This window comes from Mycteria americana, chromosome 11, assembly GCF_035582795.1.
Source record: "Mycteria americana isolate JAX WOST 10 ecotype Jacksonville Zoo and Gardens chromosome 11, USCA_MyAme_1.0, whole genome shotgun sequence".
In the NCBI taxonomy this organism is placed as follows: domain Eukaryota; kingdom Metazoa; phylum Chordata; class Aves; order Ciconiiformes; family Ciconiidae; genus Mycteria; species Mycteria americana.
Genome location: NC_134375.1, coordinates 3,976,331 through 4,001,137, shown reverse-complemented (window position 1 = coordinate 4,001,137; position 24,807 = coordinate 3,976,331). Strand labels below are relative to the sequence as shown.

At 38.8% G+C, this 24,807-nt stretch overlaps 1 protein-coding gene across 7 annotated transcripts in view; it reads left to right on the top strand.

The window, feature by feature from the left end:
• Positions 1–24,807, top strand: part of SYN2 (synapsin II) — a 225,467-nt gene that overhangs the window by 17,282 nt on the left and 183,378 nt on the right. For 5 of the 7 annotated variants that reach the window (XM_075514128.1, XM_075514131.1, XM_075514127.1 and 2 more), the window contains 2 exons: positions 801–898; positions 1,552–1,674. In XM_075514128.1, the coding sequence (XP_075370243.1) occupies positions 1,616–1,674 (59 nt within the window). In that variant the 5' untranslated portion in view covers positions 801–898; positions 1,552–1,615. Of the gene's footprint in view, positions 1–800; positions 899–1,551; positions 1,675–6,522; positions 6,907–7,580; positions 8,250–24,807 lie in introns of those variants that run through there. The other 2 variants (XM_075514125.1, XM_075514126.1) reach the window with 2 other exon arrangements.

The window sequence follows — 24,807 nt, the reverse complement described above, 5'->3', positions numbered from 1 at the left end:
TCTATTCAATCAATTAGAATATGAGTCAGAATGGTAGGACATTTTCACTCTAAATTTCATAACATAAATAGAAAATTTTCCAGAAGAAAAACCTTAAAACACAGACCAAAACACTTCTGTGTTGATTAAATTGACTTTATGTATGCTTTAGCTGGCAGACTTTTCGATCTTCAGAGGATGTTCATATACCGTTTAGCCTCTTATTTGGAGGATGAAAATTTTCTTTATATATCGTTGGGTTTTCTCTGATTAGGAAAATCTTCAGGTTTTAAAGGCCAAAAAAGCCCATTCCTGTGTAAGCAGAGGACATCTGAGTGTATGCATATGTGTATCTAGTATAACTCAAGCCTTCAGCTCTGTTGTTCTTCGCAGATGAACATTTTTTGTCTTCTGTACTTTTTCTATAGCATTTGTATAGAATTCCTTGTTAATGTTATTCTTTAGATATCAAAGTAAAGTTCTTAATTATACAGTAGGGAGGAATACCTTAATACCTTAATACCAGTCTGTGAGGAATTTGTATTTTTCTAATTTTTAGAAATATGTTTATTCTTGGTCAAATTCCGGTGTAACATTCACTGTGACTTATATGTCTTATTTTTGTTACTCGTAATGTCTACTATTTGTTCCTTTTCATAATGGTGGCTCTTCTCCACGCTGTGAAATGTCCAGGTTTTGCTGACAGGATTATCCCTAGATAGTATGTGTAGTTTGTAAACAGTTTGTTTAGAAAGATCTGTATTTACTCATCTGCAAAACAGTAAATGTGTCTTACTAGTTGAGACTGCTCTGTATTACAGAAAACCAGCAAATGAACTGATAGTAGAGACAGTCTTCTGGATTGCAAGAGGAAACACTTCTCACTGAGATGCAAAGAAATAAACTACCTGTTTCTGAGGTTAGTAGCATAAAAAAGGCTATGGTTTCAAAACCAAAAGAGTAGAAAACACAAGAAATATAGCAGGTCATATAGGCATACCTCATTTATTGCTGCATTCCTCTAGAAATACAATGCCAGTAAACAGTATTTTATATATACTTTAATACATGTATATTATCACATAAATTCAAGATATGTATTAAACATGCCTCTTCTTTATATATTCAATTTGTCAGTCCATATGGGTAATGGTTGATTTTTTTGCTATAAATTGTATTTAAAAGTTAATTATTTAGACTTCTGTGGCTTCAGTTCTGAAATATTTGCAAGGTTGCCTTCAGCTTTTACAGAAGTTTAGTCTGAGTAAGGTTGGCAGTATTTGAGCCTTAATTACATGGTAAAAAGTACTTGAAGTTCCTTTGTATTTGTATCACTGTATTAAAAAAAAAAAATTTTTTTTAAATTAAAAATCCTTAAAACACAGGATATAGTGGCCCAAAAAATCAGATATATGTATTAGTAGGAAATGGAAAGATAACTGTTACTGCTATTATAACTTCAGAGTTTGGAATAGAGACAAAGTATTTTAACAGACTTTTATCTCCTGTAATAATTTGTTTGACCTATAGTTACCACTCATATAGACTGTAGCCTATCTGTTCCTATTACAGGTTGTTCTCATGTCACATAGGAATTTTTTTTGAACTCCCTCTTACATCTCAGCAAGCATTATTCATGAGACTACAAAGCCCTCTTCTGCAGTACAAATTCATCCACGTTCAAAGCTTGCAAAGGTAAAAGTCTATTCTCTAATAAATTATGATTTATTAAATAAATTGTCATGGTTTTTCTATATAAGATTTAAGGGACTGCTGAGCACAGAGGATGTATAATACAGTACATAAATTTTTTTTGTTCTTTTCAGGAATGGTTTCAAATTCAAGGAAATACTGCCATAGGGTCTTTGGCTTTTGTACTGACAAGGAGATGAAGTGTACCTTTTGACATTGGCAAAGTTAGTTCAGTTCAGTCAGTGAGCGCTTTAGAGACGACAGCATTTCCTCCATGCTCCTGCTAACCCTCCTGTGGGGTGGCTGGGGCAGGGGAGAAGCTGCTCTCTAGGGAGCACAGAGGCTGAGTGGTTCTTAGCTGCTCTCCAGGGCAGAAGCGGGAGCAGAGGCGGCTGCTTTTTACTCCCTCCTTAGATACTGTTAAAGCCATCAGGTCCTCTCTGTGAATGCTAGAAGAATTAGTACAGTGTATTTCTTGCCAATACAGAACTGTTTGAATTGGTATGCTTATAAAATGTGGAATTACTTAAGGCCAATAAATATTTACTAAACTGACATACATGAAACACAGAGCCCTTATGTCTTAATACATTTACTTAACAATTTTGCATAGCACCTGCAAATATTTTCAGTTCGTATTTCAAGTTCCTGTTATGCTTTTTGTGAACTTCTAGTAAATTAAAAGTCAGATTTCCCAACATGATTCAAAACATATGTAGGTAGGCATATCAGAAGAAAATTATATTAATACCAAGGGAACAGTCTGGGTAATAAGAAGTTAGACATTTAAATGACCATCTGACAAAAAACAATTCTCATTAATTTGTGTTTTCTGTTAATGTTCATAAATCAAAATGTGAGAGCTTAGATTTGGGAAGGGAAGATCAAGCTGGTTTTGTGTCCTTTCTAAAGCAATAACTGAGGCGGTTACTCCCTGGTCTGCCTATTTCTGTCACATCTTCATATGGTTTAACTGTACTTCTGCCACCTTGGACAACAAAATGCAAGGAAGATCAGAAATAGAAAGCTGACATGGTTTTGCTTCAGGGACATCGTAACAGCAGGAGTTCTGGGAGAATTCAGTGAAGCTGTCTAATGAAACTAAGTGAAAGAGTGGGACTGCTGGAATAGGTGGTCAGACACCTCTGAGAGAAGCTGCTATGATGCGTTTGGAAAATTGCAAATTGGAAAATTGGATATAAGTTTGCTATAAACAATACAAATGTTAGAATATAGAAATGGACCAGCTTTTTAAGAACTGTATCACAGGTGAAATATGAATTTGAAATGTGGGTATTTAAAAATGAGTGACATTTCACAAATTCAGCAAATCCATTTCCATACAAACATTTCTCTCATGCTAACAGAGCATTGACGCGAGTGACTCCATTAGTGTTCATGAAGTCTTAGACTAATGTGATTCCTGTAGCTATGCTACTTGTTGGTACTTGTCTTTCAAGGGAGAAAAAGATTTTAAAAATCAGCTGCTAATAAAACATGGAAGAGGGTGTACAGTAGTATTATCAACATGTTTAGTGGCTCAGATATGTCATTAAAGATGGGTGACATATTGTATGTCACCTTTACACACTACCTAACATCCTTGGCATATAGCAAACATCCACTTCAGCCCCTATTTCTCTTGTATTTTCTTTATAGGTATGTATTTTCTTTATCTCTGTGACAAACAAGTGTCATATTTCTATACAGTTTGTAAGAAAATTTTTGATGACCTACTAGCATGGGTTTAAATAAATTATGAGGCTTTTAGTAGGCCTTGTAATGCTGCTCTCTGCAAGGATTGCCAGGTGATACGCTACAGTCTTTCTGCGTAGGACTTATTTTCAGCACAGGGATTCTGTTTAGCATTTATCATGAAAATAGGCCTAAGCGCTTGCTATTCCAGACTCGGTTAGCCTGTCATCTGCCAACAATGTTCTTTCCCCTCAGTTGTGGCTTGTTCCCATTTTCAGCAGGTCAGTGGTTGGGAAAGGTGCAAATTACTTTTCTAAGGCAACTGTTGTGAGCATGGACAGCGCTCTTGCACTGCCCTCTGGTACAGGCAGCCGCTTTCTTCCTTCTTTTGGACTGAAGTGGATATGCAGACCTGAACATAACATTTAACTGAAAGCATGGCATGAATGGATATGCATGAAACACAATTGACTCAAATAATGGAATGTTTTTTCTAAGGGTGTGATGTGTAGAAGTCCGTGTGGCTTAGAACGAACATGTATTAGCACATAAAATGCAAAGAAAATGCTTCCCTGGATTCTTCCCATTTCTGTTCTCTATTACTATATGCATAGTATAATGTACAGCATAGTGGCTGAGAAGATTAGTTATTTTTTCTCCATTAAATGTAATTATATTTTTGTAGACTTGCATATTTTTGTAGATGAATAGCTGATAACATGAGATGTTAAGTAGTTTTCATTTAAAATGTATTAGATCCAATCTGCCCAAGTGATAGGTATCCCAAATTTCTAGCATGTGTAACTTGACTCTTTCATTTCCACCACATACAGTTATGTGAAAGCTACTTATCTTTTTTAGCATTGTGATTTCAATGCTCGGAAACAAGACCAGATTTAAAATTGCTATTGTACTCTCTGCTTTGGTATTGACTCTTTTTGTCGTTTAACATACCAGTGATTCAGTATTCTCACTTCCTAATAGACGTAACCATGTTGAGTTATCTCACAAATGTGTCGTGAGGTGTTGATGTATCACGAATAGTATGTTGGACAAAACGTGCTGTTAGTTCTTTTTCAGGCATGGTTTTATGTACCATTAAATTTAGCAAGCTCCCTGTAATATTCTATTGATACTCTTTGAACAAAGTTTTCCATTCACCATAACAACAAATGCTACATGAAGAACTCTGCTGTTTGTTTTGTTCTGCACTAGGGACCAAGTTCTTTGAGACTTTGACCAAATTCAGTTGCCAGTTGCCTTAGTGCAGTTTTGGATTTATAAGGCTGTTACAGTACGCTATGGGATGTTTTAAAACACCTCTGAAGCCTAGCATTTGAGGATGATTGATTGATATTTTTTAAAATTTTAGTCAGCATAGTGGTAAAGAGGTAAAAAAAAACCACAAAAAAACCCAAGTACAAATTTCTGAGAAGATGCTCATAGAGAATAGACAGTGCATTTGAAGTGAATAAAGTTTGTAAACTAGGAAATACCTTCTATTCTAGCATTCTATATAGCCGTAACATCTTCTGAGTGCATAGGGTAGGTGAACAAGGCTTCTGCTACTTGCCAAACATCTCACAGTTTGTGAGACCGTAAAGGGCAACCGTATCAGAGAGGCTGTTGGCCATGATTACAATTAGAATCAGTCTCTATAATCTTAAAGTAATTATTTGGCTGCTGCACTGAGAATATACAAGAAAGGACTACGGATAGGAATCAGATTTCATCAATCAGAAAACAAAAGTTTTCCACACAAATATGTTAACAAGGATAGATGTTGCATCACTGAAATTTGAGCAGCCTAAGCACTCTGTTTAATCATTTTTTATTTTGTTTTATAGTAATGGATCCTGACATTCAAATTGCTCCCTATCATTTCTGTTTGCTACATGTATCTTGCCTTCGTAACAAAGAGTACAGCTGACATGGAATATAGATTTCAGCCCTGGAACAGGGGCCTGGCTGATACTTCTGTTAATGTGCACAGCACAATGTAATACGGTTCGTTCTGCTGTGCTTGATTTGGCTCTGTGAGACTGACTAATTTTTGTCAGTAAAATAAGCAGGTTCTGAGGATGTACAGGAAGCAGTCTGTCGGAGGGAGGACGGGGGGGCATTTTTATACAATCACCCTTCAGTCTAGAACAGTAATTTAAAAACTGTCTAAATATCATTTTTCAGTATCAGACTGGTTAAGAGTGTTTTTCAGTAATCTCTTTACAGGGAAGTGAAACAGTTTATATTGTATAAAACCTCATATTTTGAAAAGTATAGGCAGTCCCTTTCTCTTTACTTTGGCGTCCTGCTGTTTAGATGAGAAGGGAGGGGGGGTTGTTGATACAACTATTCAGGCGAGGGGGAATGAAACAATTCTGCACTCTTGTGATTTTTATAATCTCTGCACGTGTAGTACCAGTGCAAATGGTACGTGTGCACTTGCCATGGCAAAGTGCAATATTCTCCGTCTGCGAGCGACTTGCTTCTATGTCGTGTGTCGTAGACAATTTGAGTTTTTGCGCTTACATACAAGCTTTTTAGAAATACTAATAGCCCCAAGATATCTTAACAGTACTGAGAGAAAATTATTGTCTCTAGATCCCACTAGACCTAAATTTATCTAGAGGTAAGTGCAGTTCCACAACTTCTCTGGCAGCACAAGCCATGGATTGGTGAAATGACAGGAACATTCTATCCACAGTCGTAGCCCAGGATTGTTCCACTTGTTCAAATTTTCTGTGCCCTTAATGCAAAAAGCTGTGGCTGTGTATGGCCTGTATTATGGCTCGGCAGAGTGAGGATTTGCCCCCCGTTTGTCTATGGTGTTCAAAATGTAAGCACCTTGTAATAGCTTGTGTGTTTTATTTAATTTTCTGTCATATAATATACGAATGTTTCTAAATTCAGTGATTCATTAAAAAACCCTATGCAGTTCTACCTTTGAACGTGTAAACTTTGAAGTGTTAGCATCAGGAAAGCTTTATCAAGTCTCTAACTTTAAAAGAAATTGCTGCATGAATCTACTGCGTATAATCTTAGAGCACCTGTTCCATGCAGTATGGCCCGCAGAGATGAATTGCAAAATGATTTGCGATTGTGTGTATCTTGGATAAATGTGTGTGTCATACCATAAAGGCTGAGTATGCATTTTATGTTAAAACACATAGTGATTATCCTAAAACTCAGGAGAAGGAGAATTCAGATTACTCTTAAAGAAAGCCTACAGTTTTTAAGATACAAAAATGCACCCATGATTCTCCTTGACAATGTAAAGGTGCCTGATGATGCACAGGGCTTCACCTTCATTAAACTGTTTTGGGTTTTTTATTTAAAAAAAGAACCACCACCACCACTGTTTATTAGTAAGAGGCTTCATTAACGTTTTATGGGATGGAAGCGTGGCAATGCCTGTGCCTCCTCTACAGATGCAGCACAGCTTTGAGCTGGTACCTGCTGTTGCTCCCCTTGCAACACTGCAGTTGTTACGCTGAGGGCAGCTGCCGGAACAAACGATTCTCAGGCTGGAACGTGTCACAGGTATTTTTTGAACTGCTGCTGTTCCTAGCAGAGTGATTTGAGCCAGTACAGGGCTGTTCCCAGCAGTTTTTTCCTCTTCAAGGCAACGCCATCCACTGCTGTGCTGACGAGCACTGAATACAACCACAAATAGCTCCGCTTTGAGGGCTGCTTATGCTGCTGTTCCATGCCCCGTGTTATTTGTTGACAAATCAAGGCATTTAGTATCTAGGCTATAAATAAAACTCAATTCATACTTGTAGCCGGCGCTAAGGACCGCACAGCCTCATTCCCCGACTTTTGGGGCTCCTTGCTGCCGGTGCCAGGTGCCATCCGCAGCTGCCCGCCGAGGTTACGGCGCACCGCTACTGAAGCAGCGGTTGCCCCGCACTGTCACGGCCCAGGCCATGCGTTACTGCGGGCGTTTCGCTGCCGAGGGCCGCCGGCTCAGACGGCCCCAGCAGCGGGTCAGCCGCCAGCGCCGGACGCCAGGCGCCGAGGCGGAGGGCGCCGCAGGCGGGGCTGGTTTGGAGCCCCGCTGGCTGCGCCGCTGCCCCTGGGCCTGTCTCGTACCGTCGGGAGAGCGGCGGGGCGCGGCCTCCCCCCCCCACCCCCCAGAGCCGGGCCGGGGCCTCTCCGTCCCCGCGGCCTCTCCGTCCCTCACGTCCCCGGGCCGCCGCCGCCGCCGCCGCCGGGCGGGCGGGGCGGGAGCGAGGCTCCGCGTGCGCGGCCGCTGCTCCCGGCCTCCCCGCGCGGCGCCGCGCGCGGCTGCCACCTAGAGACGGGCGGGAGCGGCAGGCGCGCGCGAGCCGCCGCTGTCCGCGCTGCTGAGGTGGAGGCAGCGCCGCCCGCCGCGGCCGGCAGTGGGGCTGCGACCGAGCCCGCCTGCGGATCGCAGAGCCCGCCGCGGCGCCCGCCGCCCTCCGCCCGGCTCCGCGCCCGCCGCCCGCTCCTCGCCAGAGCCTCGCCTTTCTCTCGCCCGGCCAGATGATGAACTTTCTGCGGCGCAGGCTCTCGGACAGCAGCTTCATCGCCAACCTGCCCAATGGCTACATGACCGACCTGCAGCGGCCGGAGCCGCAGCAGCCGCCGCCGCCGCCGCCTCCCTCAGCCTCCTCGGCCCCTGCCTCTGCCTCCCCGGCTGCGGAGCGCCGGCAGCCGCCGCAGTCGGCGCCCCCCCAGCAGCAGCCGCCGCCGCCGCCGCAGCAGCAGTCAACGGGCAGCAGCTTCTTCAGCTCCCTCTCCAACGCCGTGAAGCAGACGGCGGCCTCGGCCGGTCTGGTGGATCCCTCCTCCGCCGTCTCCTCAGCTGCCGGCAGAAAGTTCAAGCTGCTCCTGGTCATCGACGAGCCGCACACGGACTGGTAGGTGCCCCGCGCCTCTGCATGCCCCGCTGCGCCCTCCTCCTTCCCCCGACCTTCCCCTCCCTCACACTGCGGTCCCTTTCCCCGCGGGCCCCGTCCCCGCTCGGCGGCCGCTCTCCCTTCCCGGCAGATGTGGGCTCACCTGGGGGCGGCGAGGCGCCCCGCGGGCCCCGGGGGGTGAGGCTCCCCGGCGCGGCGGGCCGGGGCCGGGGCCGGGGCCGGGGCCGGGGCCGGCGGCGGGAGGGCCGCCGGGCAGTGCCTCCCCGCCGGGCAGTGCCTCCCCGCCGGCTGGCCTCGCTGAGGCGGCAGCCGCGGGGCTGAAGCGAAGCTTTACGGACTGAAGATGGAGCAAAACCCAGCAAACCCTGGAGCGCCTGACTAGGAATGAATGCCGTTTTCCATCAAAACACTAAATAAAACATATTTACCGCTCTGAAAAAGCGTATCCTGTGTTCCCTAGTGAAATAAAGAACTCACGCATAGATGCGGGTAGGATTTAGGTGTCTTAGGCAGGAATTTGTGTTCTGACTGCGTGTGGTTGTAGCGTTACGTGTGTTAATTCATATTTATGAGCGGGCTTGTTTTCACGCAGATCCCGCTGCTTCTGTTGCAGCGTCTAAAATGCGTGTTTGGGTGAAGGTCCTTCAGGATATTGAGGACCAGCCCTCAGTTCTGCCTTAGCCCTGTGAATTTGTGCGATTAGGTTAATTAACTTCGCAGGTTTTGTTTGGGGTGGGTGTTTTGCTTCCACTATCATCATAAAAAATGTGGGATTTACAAAACATAAAACTTGTACGTCAACTCATTTCTGTGCCTGGCTGCTGCCAGTAGGAGAGGTTACAGCATTTTTTCAGACCTGTTTATCGTGTATGACTCTGGTGGATGCTGTCTTTTATAGGAAGGATGCATAGCTCTTAATCATTCGCTAACTTGTTTCCCTGTAATGTGTGTTTACACATCAAGCTGTGAATCGTCTCATTCGCTGTTGCTAATTACAGTATATAAGGTCTTAACAGTGCCTTAATACGGAGTAAAACAAGTATGTTTTTATGATACTGACATCATTCAGTAATGGATTGTGGGTTTGTGATTTTATTGTCAGCTTCTCAAATTTATAGCCTTACTGTCTTGGGTGGACTTGTACAGTTCTATGATTTGATACAATTTGCTTTAAAATGCTACTTTAATAAAATACTTGAAACAAAAATGTAAGCCTTTGTCTATAGCAAATACGTTATTAACGTTAAGATAATGTTACCTGTTACATTTTTGGGGTTTTGTCTTCTGTGTTTGGTTTTGTGGCTTTTTAAAAAAAAAAAAAAATACAGAGGTGGTTGTATCTGCTGGACTAAGCCTCTGTACCTACGTCATGGAGATGCATCCATGGACACTGCTCACTGCCTTGCAGATACATCTATTTATTTAATATTCTATGGTGCACATATTTTTGCTTCGTAAATTAAATAACTGTATATATTCATAAAGTTTGTTTCTGGTAGATTTTTTTCTATACCTACCAAAGCTATCCTGTGTATTATAAACATGGCATGTTTTACGTACTTGATAAATGCACCCCAAATTAACACAGTCTGTCGGCAGCAGCAAAGCTGTTAAACCTCTGCATGGTGAATGCCACCAACAGCATTCCAGGTGGGAGACTAGATGCAGTCACCAATATACACAAGGTTACTCATGCCTGCTTGCTCTTTCCTTTTTTTTTTTTTTTTTTTTTTTAATTTCTCATAGTATGTGACATGGATATGTAGTAGTTCTAGAAAGAACAGTTTGTTGTACTGGCTCTTCCCCCTCCAAAAAGCTAATCATTTTGTAACTGAAGATTTTAAAATACATTTTGAAAAATATATACGTGTGTATTCTGATAATACATGCAGAAAAGTTTGTTCCTTACCTTTGGAAGTACGACTGTCCATATTGACATGTATTGAACTGCTGTAGAATTTGACTATATGGGCTAAAATGGAATATGAATTTGAAAAAAAAAATACTGAAAGATTGGAACTGGCAGTAGATGCATTTCAGTGGTCTGATGGCCACCACACTAGCCACCCTGCCTGGTATGATGCACTGGCGTACAGTTTAGCAAGATGGGGTATGTAGAGCTGCTGTCATGTGACACACTAAACAAACCCTGTCAATAACAAGAGAAACAGTACCAAGTAAATCTCTTGGAGCCTTCTAAGAAACAATTTCAGTTGATTTACGTTAATCCTGAGAGGAAGATCATATGCCGGACGTGTGTTTTTGTAATGTTTTGAGCTGCATTGTGTTTGTCTTAAATTGAATATGTATGTATTGCTTTTGGGTTGCAGTTTCGATAGAAATGAAAGAATTTCAGTCTGGATCACATTGAAATCCTACTAATGCAGTATCCTCTTTTTAGCCAGGGCCAGAGGAAGCACTAAGCACCTACTGCTGCCAGCAAAGGATATTGCCTCTTACCTCTAGCATCAAAAGGACATTTTGTTTCTAATATATTTTATTTCTATTAGATTGACTCATACTTGAAGTCTGAGATTTAGTAACCCAACATTATTATTGTTGCTAATGGAATGATATGGGATATTCCACATATAAATAAATGCTCAGTTGTTGCTTGCATTTTTTAATCTTGATCTCAGCGACTTCTTTTATCATTTTTTTGCCATAAGAAATTTGTCCTATTACAAGTTTTGAAAGTCTCCTTTTCAGTTTCTTTACATTTATGGCATAGGATAGGGAAAAATGGGAGAATTAACTTATCAGTACTAATTTGTGTATTCTTAGCCTGTTATATGATCTGACTTCTTAAGGAAAGAGAGCAAATGCAGTCATCGTGTCAAACCATCCTCCTTTCTCCAGTAACAGTCTCAATCAAAGATGCATTAGAGCTGTGCAAGACAATTGTTTTCCTACAGGTTCTTTGGAAACTTGCAGCTACGTAGATGAGAGAGACCCCTAAAGGCAGGACTACAGGATAGGCTGGTATCAAAGACTTTCTACCAGCTAGTAGCTTTATACATGCCTTAGTGGCAAGTGTAGGGAAAAAATGAAAACAGACTAAAGCTTGTAGTCAACTACCAGAGACAAATCCATGACAAGCAGTCTTTGTTGGTTCCAGTTCTCGTGGAATACGTTCTCTTAGTCCCTTTGTACAATAAATGATCCTTCAGTCCAAAGGTGAAAGCAAATAGCTAGCGATCATTTTCACCAATTATCTTTGAAACCTTCTGTCGTTCTAGAATATCACCATAAAGAAGGGGTGATCTGTAATGCAAACACTCCTTCAAATGGAACAGTACAATTAATTTATATGAAGGCATTGGAAAAGCTAATATTATTTTCTGGCCTATTCTTTATGCATTTTAATGTCACGTTCTTTTCATCTGCAGCTGCATACTGAACAGACATTTTCAATACCTTCACTGATGTCCAGAACCCTTTTCTGACTTAACACATCTGGTTGAGAACCTTACAAAGTATTTAAAGATGTAGTGGAAAAGTGTCTGATTCACAGATGCTTCATGGATCTGTTGGGGAGGGGAAAGCTTCAAGAACTACTTGTTAGGTTTAATAAAGATTTTATGTGATAGACTTCAATTATTGTTTTACAGCTTTAGGTATCTTTGTTGATATCTTTACAAATGGAGGAAACTAGGAAGTAAAATAATTTGTTCAAGGTCATCCAAGAGGCTGATAACAGAGCTAAATTAAAACCTAGGCAGCTTGCTTAACCTTTTCTTTTAATTCTCCTTTCCTAGCTACTGGTCTGCATTAAGGGTCCAAAATTTTCAGCTAGATAAGTTTATTTTAAAATGTATTTAGTTTCCTCTGAAAATAACCATTTTGTTCTGTATACAAAATGTACTGAATATTCAGTGCTGAACAAGCAATTGATTAGAGGCCATACATCAGTGGCAAGGTGCCAAAATGCTGTGTTATATACATTATTATCTTTATCAAAAGCTTATGTGTAATATTTAGAAAGCTGTTTCAATATTGAAAACTAATTATTGCTTTGTCTGTCTTGTGCTTTAAAGCTTGAACATAAGACTCATTGGCAGTAGTGATGAAACTATAAAAAGGATCAAGTGGAAAAATTTTGTTCTTGCATTTTTCAGCACAAATCTTATTGGAAGTATCAGTATCTTTTTTTTCCCTGAGAACTGTGCATTTCCTGTAATGTTTATTGCCTTAGTAGTTAGTCATCTTGTGATAGGCCCAAGAGATAATTTCCAAATGGCTGGGACAAATGCTATATGAAGAGCAAACTTTCTGTTTTAAAATTACTGACTCATTTATGGGCAAACATTGCTCATCATAAATGTTTTTAATATGAACGCTATTGCCATAGTGCAGAATAATGCTGGCTTATGATACAAAAATTTACTGAAGTGAGCAGAATGGGTTTCTTGGTTTTTTTGCGTTTACTAGAAGGTGGAAAACAGTTTCAATTAAAAATATGTGTGCGGTTGTTTTATGTAGGGGTAAGTACCAAACTACCAACAATGAAAATTGATTGCAGTTTTTCTGTTCAGTAGGGATGGTTTAATCGTGCATAACTAATTAGTATTTCCTAACTCCAGTTGAACTAGAATTCTGGTTTATCTTATTTGGTAGTAATATGTTGATGTAGTAACTGTGGTATTTACTGCATTCAGTGTAAGTCTTCGGTTAGCAAGTTTTCTAGTTTTAGAGGGTGTCACTTAGATTTTAGTAATGCATAAATGAGGGCAACTGCTTTGCCGGAGCGCTCTCCAGTCCTCTGGGATGACACTGTCTAGAAGGACAGCGTTCTTGCCAGCCTCCCGGCATTGCAAAGCACACTGCTGCTCGTATAAAGCATGAAGCCACAATATAAATGGGGAGGGAAACCCAGGGCATGGGCAAACGTGGAACTAGTAGTGAGTGCACAGAGGGAGGGGGATTGAAAGGATCCCTTGGCACGCATTTAGGGGCTGAAGGGGAGGAGTTTTGGAAAGAAAGTCAAGGCAAGGGACAGCTGTGTTGCAGAGGTATAAGGAAACTGATTTTCAGAAGGGTCTAAGCTCTTAAGACTGACCAAAGGCTAAATGTAGATCTATGCTTTCAGGCAATGAGTGTAAAGAAAAGGTAATCTTATCAATATATGTATTTTATATAGGAAGAAAAGACGTATAATAAGTTACTTTTATTAATTTTGAATCTAATTAAGAACTGCTCTGCCTTTTGCAACAAGAAACTCCCAATATTAAAGGGAAAACAATCTTGCCTGTGGTGTAACACTGTAATCTTTCAAAGAAGGCAACAGGTTCCTTAAAACCCCTGAAACAGAGCAAGAGTGATAAAGATTTTACTTTGGTTTCTCTTTAATGTTTGCTTCATGTGAAAACTTCACATTTTTGAAATTATCTTTGTGAGAAGTTTCATCTGAAGCTTAAAAAAACTTGGATATTTTGCAGTCTAATTCTAGTTATGGCCTTTGGACCAAGTTCCTGGTACTCCAAAAAGGAGCTGGCAACCAGATTTTACATGAAGACAACACATGCTTAGGCAGCTTCTTACAACCAGGTAATTAGATCAGTACTACTTCCCAGCACGCACTGCAGTTTTCAACTCTGCATTACGGGCTCTCCGGTTTTGCAATCAAAATAGCAACATAATTAAAGGAGAGATGCAGGCATAAGCAGGGGCTGCCATGAGCACAAGCAGCACATCTCTCTGCTGGCTGGGAGGATACACTCAGGCACACGGATGAAACAATGTGAGTTTCTCCAAAGCAAGGTAAAGTTTATTTTGAACTCTGTCTCCTCATCAAGTGTGAGCAACTGAATGTGTTTTTCTGAAGGGGTGGAAGTATAGCTCACTGAGTCGTTTTACTTGGTCTTTGTCGGTTTTTTAAAATGTTAAGTCCATGCTGGGCAAGAACTTGAGAACAAGGACATGCGGCTGAACTAACTGAAGTATGTAACATAATGTGTTAACAAATCTGTAGCATACAGCAGTCTCATGCAAGTTGTATTTCATGTCTGTTCTCTGAAATGGCCAGCTGAACAGTTCCGCACCAGACTGTGTGTGCTAGTATTTTAAGATGATCTAAGAAAAATTGCAGTTTTTTTCTGTTTATCTACAGTTCTGTCACGTGTAATACTTGGCTATATTAGTATAAATAGCAAAACACAGTAAACACAGTACATGGTAGAGATTGCCTTTTTGACTAGATATAAAAAAAAAAAAAAAAAAAGCTTGTTGTGGAGAACGCTTCGTCCTCCAGACTCTGTGTACTGCTTTATCTAAACAAGCTCTTAACATGCTCTAATGTTATTTTAGGCAACTTAGTGTATATGAGATGCTGACTACAAATTTGGACAGATTGTATCTGGTGTCATCCCCTGTCCCATCCCTGTCCCCTGTGCTCAGAATCCAAGTGAATTTCTTTTTTTCCTCCTTTATCTCTGAAGAGACCACAGAAACTTCTCTGAAGCTTAATGAAACCTATAGTAACATGTTTAGTTGAATAGGCAATATTAAAAAAAAAAAAAAAAGTTTGCCAGTGTTTTCTTCTAAAGTTTGCCTTAATGGAAAGGAAATGGAAAAATTGGCAAGGAAATAATTAATGAATTTTAGATAGGTATATTTCACAGTAATAAGACTGAAGCAAGAGATAAAGGGAATAACAAATTGCTTTGTAGACTTTAGACCTAAGTGGAATAAGGAATTCTACTTACAGCCCAGTCAGAATTCGGTAATTATTTGCCAGTAGCAAATTGTAATCTGTTGAAATAGGAACAGTATGAAACAAAAAGTTATTAAAAACTATAGACTTCTTATTGTTCATCTTGAAAAAGTGTGTCTAGAGGACTTACTGCATTTTGAGCTGTGTCTGTTTTAAATGGATGTTATTTGCCATTCTGTAAACACTGTAGGTCACTGGAAGGCTGTACACATTTTTGTTGAAACCATGTTTCTCCAGAAGATTTCTCCAAAAGATTGATGCTAAATATTCTGACAGTATCAATATATTCTTAAAGTAGTGACTTCATTGTATGCATTTTTAGTACCTAGTTCTTAATAGTACCATGTGATAGTCACCCACAGAAATATTCACGTGCAATATCACATGATTTTATCACCTTTAGCTCTTCAGCCAGCTTACCCACGGTGAATGCTCTAAACTACAGAAATCTGTGTTTCATATAACTGAAATAGACTGATGATTTTGATTTTTATACATTTGTAGATAAGATACACTGCAATCTGCATTAAAAATATGATAAGACTTTAGTGAAAATATGTGTTTGAGTATAAACTGGTATCTGAAGAAGAGAACAACAAATACGGGAAGTCAGATTTGGATGTAGAACCTCCACAGAAGGATTCTAGACCTGGTTGGATGAACACAGCAGCAAAGGGTAATTACAAGTAGGTGGAAAAGTTGCAAAGAATGGAAAAGAGTAAATTGGCAAAGAAAGCCATGTTGTAGATGACAAAAAGTGAAGCAATAAATTGTGAAGTAAACGTTACCTGGAATAATGATAGTGCTTCCAAGGATGAGGCTACTTACCTTGTGGAGTGAAAAAAATGTGTAATGAGGTGATAAGACTTTACAGACGCCATGGGTGGGAGGACAGTGTCATCCCTTGGTCTAGAATGCAAAATACTTGCTTGACTGCACTGCTGCTTTTGTTAATTAAACAGCTTTATCTGAGCTGAGTGAAACTTAACTTCTCAGAGGAAAGCTACTGTGCTTTCAGACAGCCAGCTGGAGGAGAGTAATGGTGGGTATGATGGTAAAGTTTCTCACTGTAGGCTAGTTTAAGCTTTTGCAAAAAGTGGAAAGACTTTTTCAAGTTTACAGTGTCTGCTTTCACCACGAGCGTGTTCCTACCTGGCTGAAACAGAAATATTAACGAACTCTTGTTGACAAATACACTGATTCCTAACAAAAAATTGGTGACTAGGTCAAATCCTTTTTTATATATTTGCAAGCAAAAGTGATAGAAATGTTTAATTCGGAAGATGCTGAATTTGAAATGTGAAGAGGCTGTTTCTGGTTTTTCTGGTTTTCCTACAGACCTGGGGTGTCTAAAGCAGAACAGGGTTGGCCCTCAGCGGTAGCTAAGGCTGGGTGGTTTTTGCTTCGCCGTGTCAGGCTATAGCATGGGATGTCTAGGGCTTGTGCCGTGATTGTGCTGTGCTGCCTATCGGTAAGCAAGCTGGCAGGGTGACGTAGCTGATCAGGGCTGCCAGGGTGTACCTGCTTACTCTGCTCCTTCTTGAATTGCAAATGTCGATGGGATTAATATAATTAACGGATCGGGCCAGTAGATGCTGCCGAAGAACATGGAACTTCAGGTTTCGAAGAACCTTTCTATTTTTTTCTGCACGCTGCAGGTATCTTTATCCTTCTTCCTGTGTATCGGTGATTGAAGTAGGTAGAAGACACATGGGACCTCACAATGTTGTTGCTTAAGTGCAGCTGGGAGGGAGTGTGAGCAGTGTTCTCTTAATTATTTTTACATCTCAACACCTGTGTTTGCTTGGTCTCAGCCCATTTTTTGTAAGTAACTGGGACCTCCTTATATGAAAGGTAGGGGCAGGAGAACAGAAGTTCTTTCCTCCCTCTGTGGAAATAAGGGACTTAGTCCGAGCTTGTGCAGATAGAGGCATAAATGTACTTTCCCTGTTTTCATTAAAAAACCCCCACAAACAACCAACTATTGGGAGGTTTGGTGTCTAATAAGGTGTGAGCACCTCTTTTTTGTCCCCTCCCCCCGCAACCAAATAGATGGGGAGAACAAAAACATCACATGCAGTCAGGTGCTAGAAGTTGTTACAAAAGGCAGTTTTGGTCCAACCATTAATTGTGCTATCTTTTGGCTTTTTGTAATGACTGTGCCATGCTTGACCTTGCTTGATTAACCATTTGATCTCTATAGTCGTATATCCCAATTGGACATTGGTGTTATAATGCATCATATACACTGATTGCTAGTAGGAGTTATTAAAAACCATTTAAAAATACACGCTTTCTTTGAATTTTTATCAGGGGACTAAAATAATTTTAAAAATATGATCAGAGCCTCAGATAAAATCTTTTAAATATCTTAATTCTGTTCTAAAGCACCCACATAAAATCATTCAATATAAACTAATAGATTTCTTCAATTTAATGAATTGTTCCTATTTATAGATTATACCATTTAAAAATATTTTTATAAATGTATTACAGAGAAATAGATTAAACAAAAATGGTATGACTTTTAAGAAAAAAATTTGCTGTAGTTTCCTGTCCTAAACCCCAATTTTTTAAAATCTTGCCTTTACAGAAGTAAACTGTGAGTGAATAAACATCAGGAAATCTCACAATGAACAGATAAAAATCTAGAAATTTTTCTCTAAAGATGTAATAGGTACAGTTTCTCCATGAATATTTAAAACTCTAACAGGAAGTTGTTTCCACTGCTCAAAGTGAAGAAAAGTTATAAAACTCATTAAGAAATACAGTAACAAAATAATGTGTAATGCCTTTTTCAAAAGTGAATTGACACATTGTGGACAGCAGCAGAACAAGGAGACAGCAAAGGCTGACAGGAGTCTTGGTTTTATCTCGTTAGGCACGGCAGCGTTATGTCCTCTGGAGCCAATCTGTGCTTTGTTTTCAGCGTTGGGCACTCTCTGACAGGCTACTGATAAGTCTTCCTTTATTGCAATAGTAACCGCTAGGCTTCTGTATTTCTGATTTAAGCTAATTTGTCTCATCTTGTATGCAGCACGTGTTTCTTTGTTAAGTAGGCATTAGAATAGGGGAGCATGCTTTTATGTAATTTCAAGTTGAATATAAACAGCTGTAAAACAAAATATCAGCAATGTATGCTGCTTATTGGAAAGCTCCTGCGGATAATTACTTTGGTGTTTGTTGAGAAGGTGAGTGTGGAGAAGACGTAAAGAAAGCTTGTGGCACAGCTAATAATAAACCCCATGTTATATTTGTGTGTGGATGTGTCCCCGTCTTTAGCAGTCAAAAGTATCTGCATTCCAGTAACCTTCTGAGTACGTATATCAGAACTGAGTGCAAGTGTAGATACTCTTTCCATGCATATCTGAAAATAAAGTGGTTGTCTTGTGCAAGAAGTGCCTTTATCTCTTCATTTTGACCTTGCAAATCTAATATTGTTTGTGAAACATTGACTTTTTTGCTGAATTGCCTGGTTTGTAGGGGCTGAAGTCTGCTGAGCTACGCTCTTATCAGTTTCTGTTGATCATTGCGGCAGATGCCAAGATCCTTTGTTGTGATAATATTGACTTCTTGCAGGAGAAACCAGGGGTGAGTGTGTGAGTGTATGTGGGGGATAAAAGCAAGCCTGGGAAAAAAAAGCAGAAGTTAAAATGTCTCTTATTTTAGTTTTATGATATAAAGTGAATTCCAAAAGAGAAAAAATTGGTGCTGATTTCTAGCTTAAAAACAAGGTAGCAGCGTGACCTGCTTGTTGTATTTGTATACATATCTCTGCGCCTAACTCCAGTTTTGTTCTGTTTAGCCTTGTTTCTTGTTTATTACTTCTGATTTGTTACTAATAAAAACTGATTATAATTCTACTGAAACAATACAGATTTAGTAGATTAAACTCCAATATGAGATCAGTCACAGTCTCTTAAGTCTCACATTTTGCTTAAAGAAACTAGGATGGTTCCAAAAAGGAAGATTCAGCACTATTTCAGTACCTCTTAGTTTGTTTCAATGATTTATTTTGCTTTGAAGATAATTTCCAATGAAAGCTTTCTATGTATATGCACATTTTATCATGGTTCATCACTAAGAAAGCTTTAAAAAATTTCAAAGGTTTCTTTCCTTTGTAGGACCAAAAAATGGTTAATATTAGAAAAGCCATCATCTCAGATTTGGGATTCTGGAAGGGCAATAAAAAGGGTTTATCATAAAACATGATAACTAAGTCTGATTCCACTGAGTGGCAATATGATTACATAGTGTGCTGTGACTACAGAACTTGTTTTACTTAGTAGTTGTTGTCTTAGCCATCTACTGTGCAAGGTAAATAAAAACCACAGGAATATTTTTAATTAGGAAAAATGATTTCTTTTATGAGGCCTTTGTCTTTGAAGCAATAACCAAAATTAATTTTCCTGAGTCTTATATAATTGTTGGATACAATATATATTAATAAATGACAATAGTGTTTTTAGTGGCACTTTTAAAATATTAGAATAAAATAATATTTTAAGTATTTGGGATGAGGTTTAAATAGGCAGGCATTCAACAAAAAAAAGTTGCTTTAGTAGTAGTGTGCTAGCGTTATGAAGGGTTTATTTGTGTGTATGTGTGCATATATATATCTGTATGTATACTTTTTTTTAAAGAAGAACTTGTAGGGATTTTCACTGATGGACATTGTCCACATAGATACTACTTCTGTGGTTGTAGTTTCCTTGCTCTGGTGCTATTGGGTTGCACTGGAATAAAAGGAGGCTCTTCCATTGTGCCACTGGAAAGCCACTCAGCCATTTTGAAGACAGGTCACATGGAGAATCTCTTGTATGGGTTGTGATGATAGAAGGCATGGGATTTAGAGATTCGGTATTTTGTATGAGGTTGTACTCTACCTAAATTCTTTTAGTTGGACCCATGTTCTAGAATTTTTGTGCTGATTCATTTTCTTACTGAGGAGGAAATGTCTGGTATGAACTAGCAGCAATTCAACATACAAGAGGGTAAGAAGAATTTTCTTGGCAGTAGTAATACTTTAAAGGAGTCAAGAGAGACACATATAAAGTATAATTACTGTGTATTAAGGTTTACGTTATTTCTATTAAAGTAACTTCCACTGGATTGGTCTTTGTTCATGAAATGTGTGGGTAGAAGCAGACTGCAGGTCTGTTCTTTTCAGGTTGATGAGGATCTTACAGCAGTCCTTCTCAATTTAAGTCTTGCAGTGGTTGTCTAGGCTTTTGTTTGCTAGAAGTCCTTTCCAAAAAGTTAGGCAGCTGACGAAGTTTTTGGGTTATTTGTTTTTTTTCTGTTGGTTTTTTTTTCTTTTTTTTTTTTCTCGATAGTGTGACCCATTTTAAGTATACATTTGAGATCCCCAAATCTTCGGCTGTTAGGTGGTATATTGATGACATGCCATAGCCTTCAGAATAAAATGCTACTTCAGAGTAAAATGAGATGTCATGGTGTGACTGCTTTTGCAGGTGAATTGTCCAAGTCTCTTGGTGGTGATGTCCGTATATTTCACAAACAGTACTCTGGAAAGCTTTTGATGTAGAATAAACACACCAGGTACCATTATTCTGAAATCCAGGCTGTGTGGGATTTTACGTTGTAACAACATAATTAAATCTGTATTTTCTGGTTTGCTGTTCTTGAGGTAGCTTGTTATTGGGCTAACGTAGGCTTTTTCCTGAGCATTTGTTAGTAATTTCTTATTTGGGTGATTTAGAACAATGCTTTCATAGATTTAGAACAATGCTTTTTAGAACAAAGCTTTCAATGGTTTCGTAACAAATTTATGATGCTTTCTGTGGAACAGAATTCCAGTATTGGTTTCAGCCTTTGAAAAAACATATGGCAAAGCGCTATCTGTCAGTCAAGATGGTATGAAGACTTTGTGCATATAACTGCTTAACAAACACTAGTGTATGATTTAAAGCACATGTTACTTCATTTAAATGCTCGTTTCCAGTTCGTGAATTTTCAAGTGAGTCTTAGAAAGGAAGCAAACCTAGCGGATATTGAGAAGACATTTATTTTTGAGGGGCAAACTGTAATTCTGAAAGAGAGCACCATAACTTTTCAAATATGTTGTCAGGGTTGTTTGTACCTAGAGCTCCTACCTAAGCCAATGATGTTTATAAATGTTAAATAAATTTTTAAAACTGCTTTTACTGGCCTTTTTTCAATTATTTGATGAAGAATTCAAAGAATTTGAAGAATTTCAAGCTCAGTTTATTTGTCAGTGCACGGATTTTTGCTTAGAATAGCTGAGATACTCTTCTAACATCATATCTTACATCATCTGCAACATCCAATTGTAACCACAAGGTAATTGTTTATATAATACTCATTGTATTTATGTCCATGCATATGAAGTTGTACAGTGATAGATGAGTGATCTTATTGCTGATTGTAATAAGTGTAGAGCCACATCTCAGGAAGTGACACTGTCACCCTGTTTGGCAGTCTGTCCAGATGCTGAATTGAGGACCGATAGTTCAACCACAGTCAGTGGTATGCAAGAGCTCTGCACTGGATTATTTTGCTTGCAGGTTTGTCATAGCACTTTTGCAAGTACTGAAGTTGCACAAAAAAGAGAAGAATGAAGAATAGTAAAGTTTCCATATATCATTTTGTCTTAGAACAAGTAAACATCAATTTTTCATGCTGGGTCATTGAAAAGATACAGTTGTCTTTTAAAATCTGTAGCTTGGACAGGTAGTGAGTTAGATATTATTATCATGCTATTACCATAACTAGTAGTTTTAGAATATATCATAGAGGAAGTTATTTAAAAAAAAACTAATAGAAGCAAAAAGGAAAATTTGTGTGAGCAAAAGCGAATTTTAAAGTCAGTATGCTTACCATATGCTGAAATGTGTACACTGCAGAATTTTTGATGTACTAATTGGATTCTTCAAAACTTCCTATTTTGATGAAGTATTACAAGACTAGAAAGTATACTTTTGTATTTCTTAAATTAGTCTGTATTTTAGAATAGTTTTTTGATAGATGATTTAGAAATTCTTTAGATCTAGATACCCTACTCCTAAAATATTTTCAGTCTGGGGACTTTAGCAAATAACTTTCATGGTGGAAAATAGGATTATGTGTAATATATACATCAAAGTAAATTATGTTAATCAGCAAAAGCAGCTTGTTATAATGCATGGCTGATCGAAGTCAACATCTCTGCTGCATCTGTGTTTGAGGAGTGTATTGTAACTGATAATATAGTTAGCATACAAAACAAATTTCATTTTGTGCACCGAGAGGGCTTAATATGCATGTGTGTAGAGGTATGTAGATGTGTATGTCGCTTTGTGCAGTAAACCAGGGATATTTTCCTGAAAGAGCTGTCCAAGGCATAAAACTATTCTGCATAACAAGTACAAATTCTTCTGTTTTGTCTGAAACATTGCCTAAAAACACAGGGTAAAAATCCGTGACTGTAAGGCTAGTAGCAGTTCTTTAAGTATGTAAGTGGAAAATAAATTGATTAGAAACAGATCAGATAGTTACAATTATGAATATGCAATCATCTTTCATAGACTTTAAAAAAACCATTCTTTTTAGGTGCCACTACACAGGACCTGCCTATGTAGGTCCTTTTATTCTGTTCAAATGGAATAGCTTTTTTCCTGTTCAAACTCAAATTAAACTGAGATAAAGTGGTGCACAGTTACTGTCTTTTACAATTCTCTTTGTCAGCTGTCTCCACTAATATTGTTAAATACACTTTGAGGTCAGTGTGCAGTCAGTTAGCTTAACTATGTTAAAACAACCCAGCAAACTTCTAGAACTATTTAAAAGTTGACATTTTTATTTAATAAGAATATGTCAGAACTTGCTTTTGTTTGAATCAAGCATTACTGAAATTGTTTAGAAAGGGTGAGGAGGAAAAAATCAAAGTATCTGTGTTTTTCATGTCATTGTCTTTTTTTATTAACCACTTCTTACCTGACCCTTATATTGAAACCAAAACTGTACATTTAGCATGAAATTACTGTGGAGGCTTGCAAGTGACAATGAAAGATGTAAAATAGCCATTAGGCGTGTACTGCCACAATACCTGTGTTTGTTTACTCTTGTAATTTTTCCACATGAGCAGTTAAGTATCTGCATGTGCTAGCAATGAAGTTTTGGAGAAATAGCGTGGTGTAGTTAGTCATAAAATTTTTACTAGTTGCTACTTCTTAAAAGAGCTATTTCAAACCACTTCTTAGGGATTAGTTGATTTTTCTGAAAAGCTTATTCCTGACTTTAATTTGTCATCTTTTATTTCAAATAGGAAAAATTTATGACAAGCTGGTCATAAATGTCTAGTGTAAGCTATAAACAAAGGTAAATGCCCCCCCCCCCCCCCCCCCCCAATTCTGAAGCTCTTTCAAGCAAATAAAAATATCGACTAGACAAAATTTACAGGAGTCAATGGAGTGTTGTTGCAGATTCAGCACAGCTCTGTGGCTGGGGAGAGCTGCATTCAGATGATCATTCTGACATTTGTACAGTTTCACTTCCTACAAGCCATTAGCAATCGGCTGTGGTGTCTGTTACCTTTGAAAACAATACACATAAGGATGTGAAAGTCACAGTCCATTGGGAATTTTCAGTTAGGAAATTCTTTTCCTGCTCGCCTTCCTTTTTTTCTAGAGTCCTAGTAAGGAAAAGTTGGAAGTTAATGGAAAATTTAGTGTAGACTTTTACGTCAATAATTCATCATAGAATGAAGTGACATAATTCTTAGTGTACATTTAAAATGATTGCCAACAAGTAAAACACTTGCCATTATTCAAACACATTTTCTCAGAAGTACTTTTCTGACTTCTAAATAAAGTATCCATGCAGCTAATGAAGGTATTGTTTTTTTAAAAAAATTTCAGCTCCCCTCTCCAGTATTTTGGTGGAATAAATACGTGTTTGACTTCTGCCTTTTTCACTTAGAGAAATTGTACGTCTCTGTTTATTGTAGTAGCACTTGATTGGAAAAAAATATATACATCAAATGATTGAGACTTGCAATTTGCTTGTTACTTAGCCACTGATAGATCGCTTTGCAGGAATTTCACAGAATCACAGAATCGTACAGGTTGGAAAAGACCTTTAAGATCATTAAGTCCAACCATATACCTAACACTGCCAAGTCCACCACTACACCATGTCCCTAAATTCCTTCTATTGGAATAATGGGGATTATATTTTCTTATTTCTGTAGTCGTCTAAGAGCCTATTATGAATAGTGTTATAAATATAAATGATGGTTAGACCCAAAAACCACAAGAAAATGGAAATGAGCACTCTGTTTGAACAGCCATAAGCTGTTTCCTCTGCTCACTTTGCTCCCTCAATTCATTGTGATATGTACATTTACAGCAGAGCAAAGCTTTTCCTAATACACGTTTCTTGAGGGTTTGTTTTCGCTTTCCCCTCCTCATCCTTTCCCCTCTCCCAGTCTTACGTAGTGGTTTTTTCCTTTGGTCGTTCAGCTCTTAGTGATTAGAAGTACTTGGCTTGTTGTAAAGGGCATATAGCTAATTTGCTTCATGAACTAGAATAAGTTGTCCTTTGTCAAGCTGTAATAATGGATTTAAAAATTCTCATGACTGGTTATTGATATACTCAATGCATCACTGATATGTTGAAGTACATTCAGTACCTGAATAGATTATCTTTTTGCCATATATTTAAACTACAATATCACGTGCGTTAGGTTGTCATAATTCAAAGTTCTCTCCTTGTGCTCTTGCTGTCTGTGTGAAATTAGCTTTTCTTCTTTAACAAAATTTATCAAAGAAAGTTAAAAGTACTAGCGCTTCTATTTCATTAGAATATTTATTTGTAAGGCTCTAT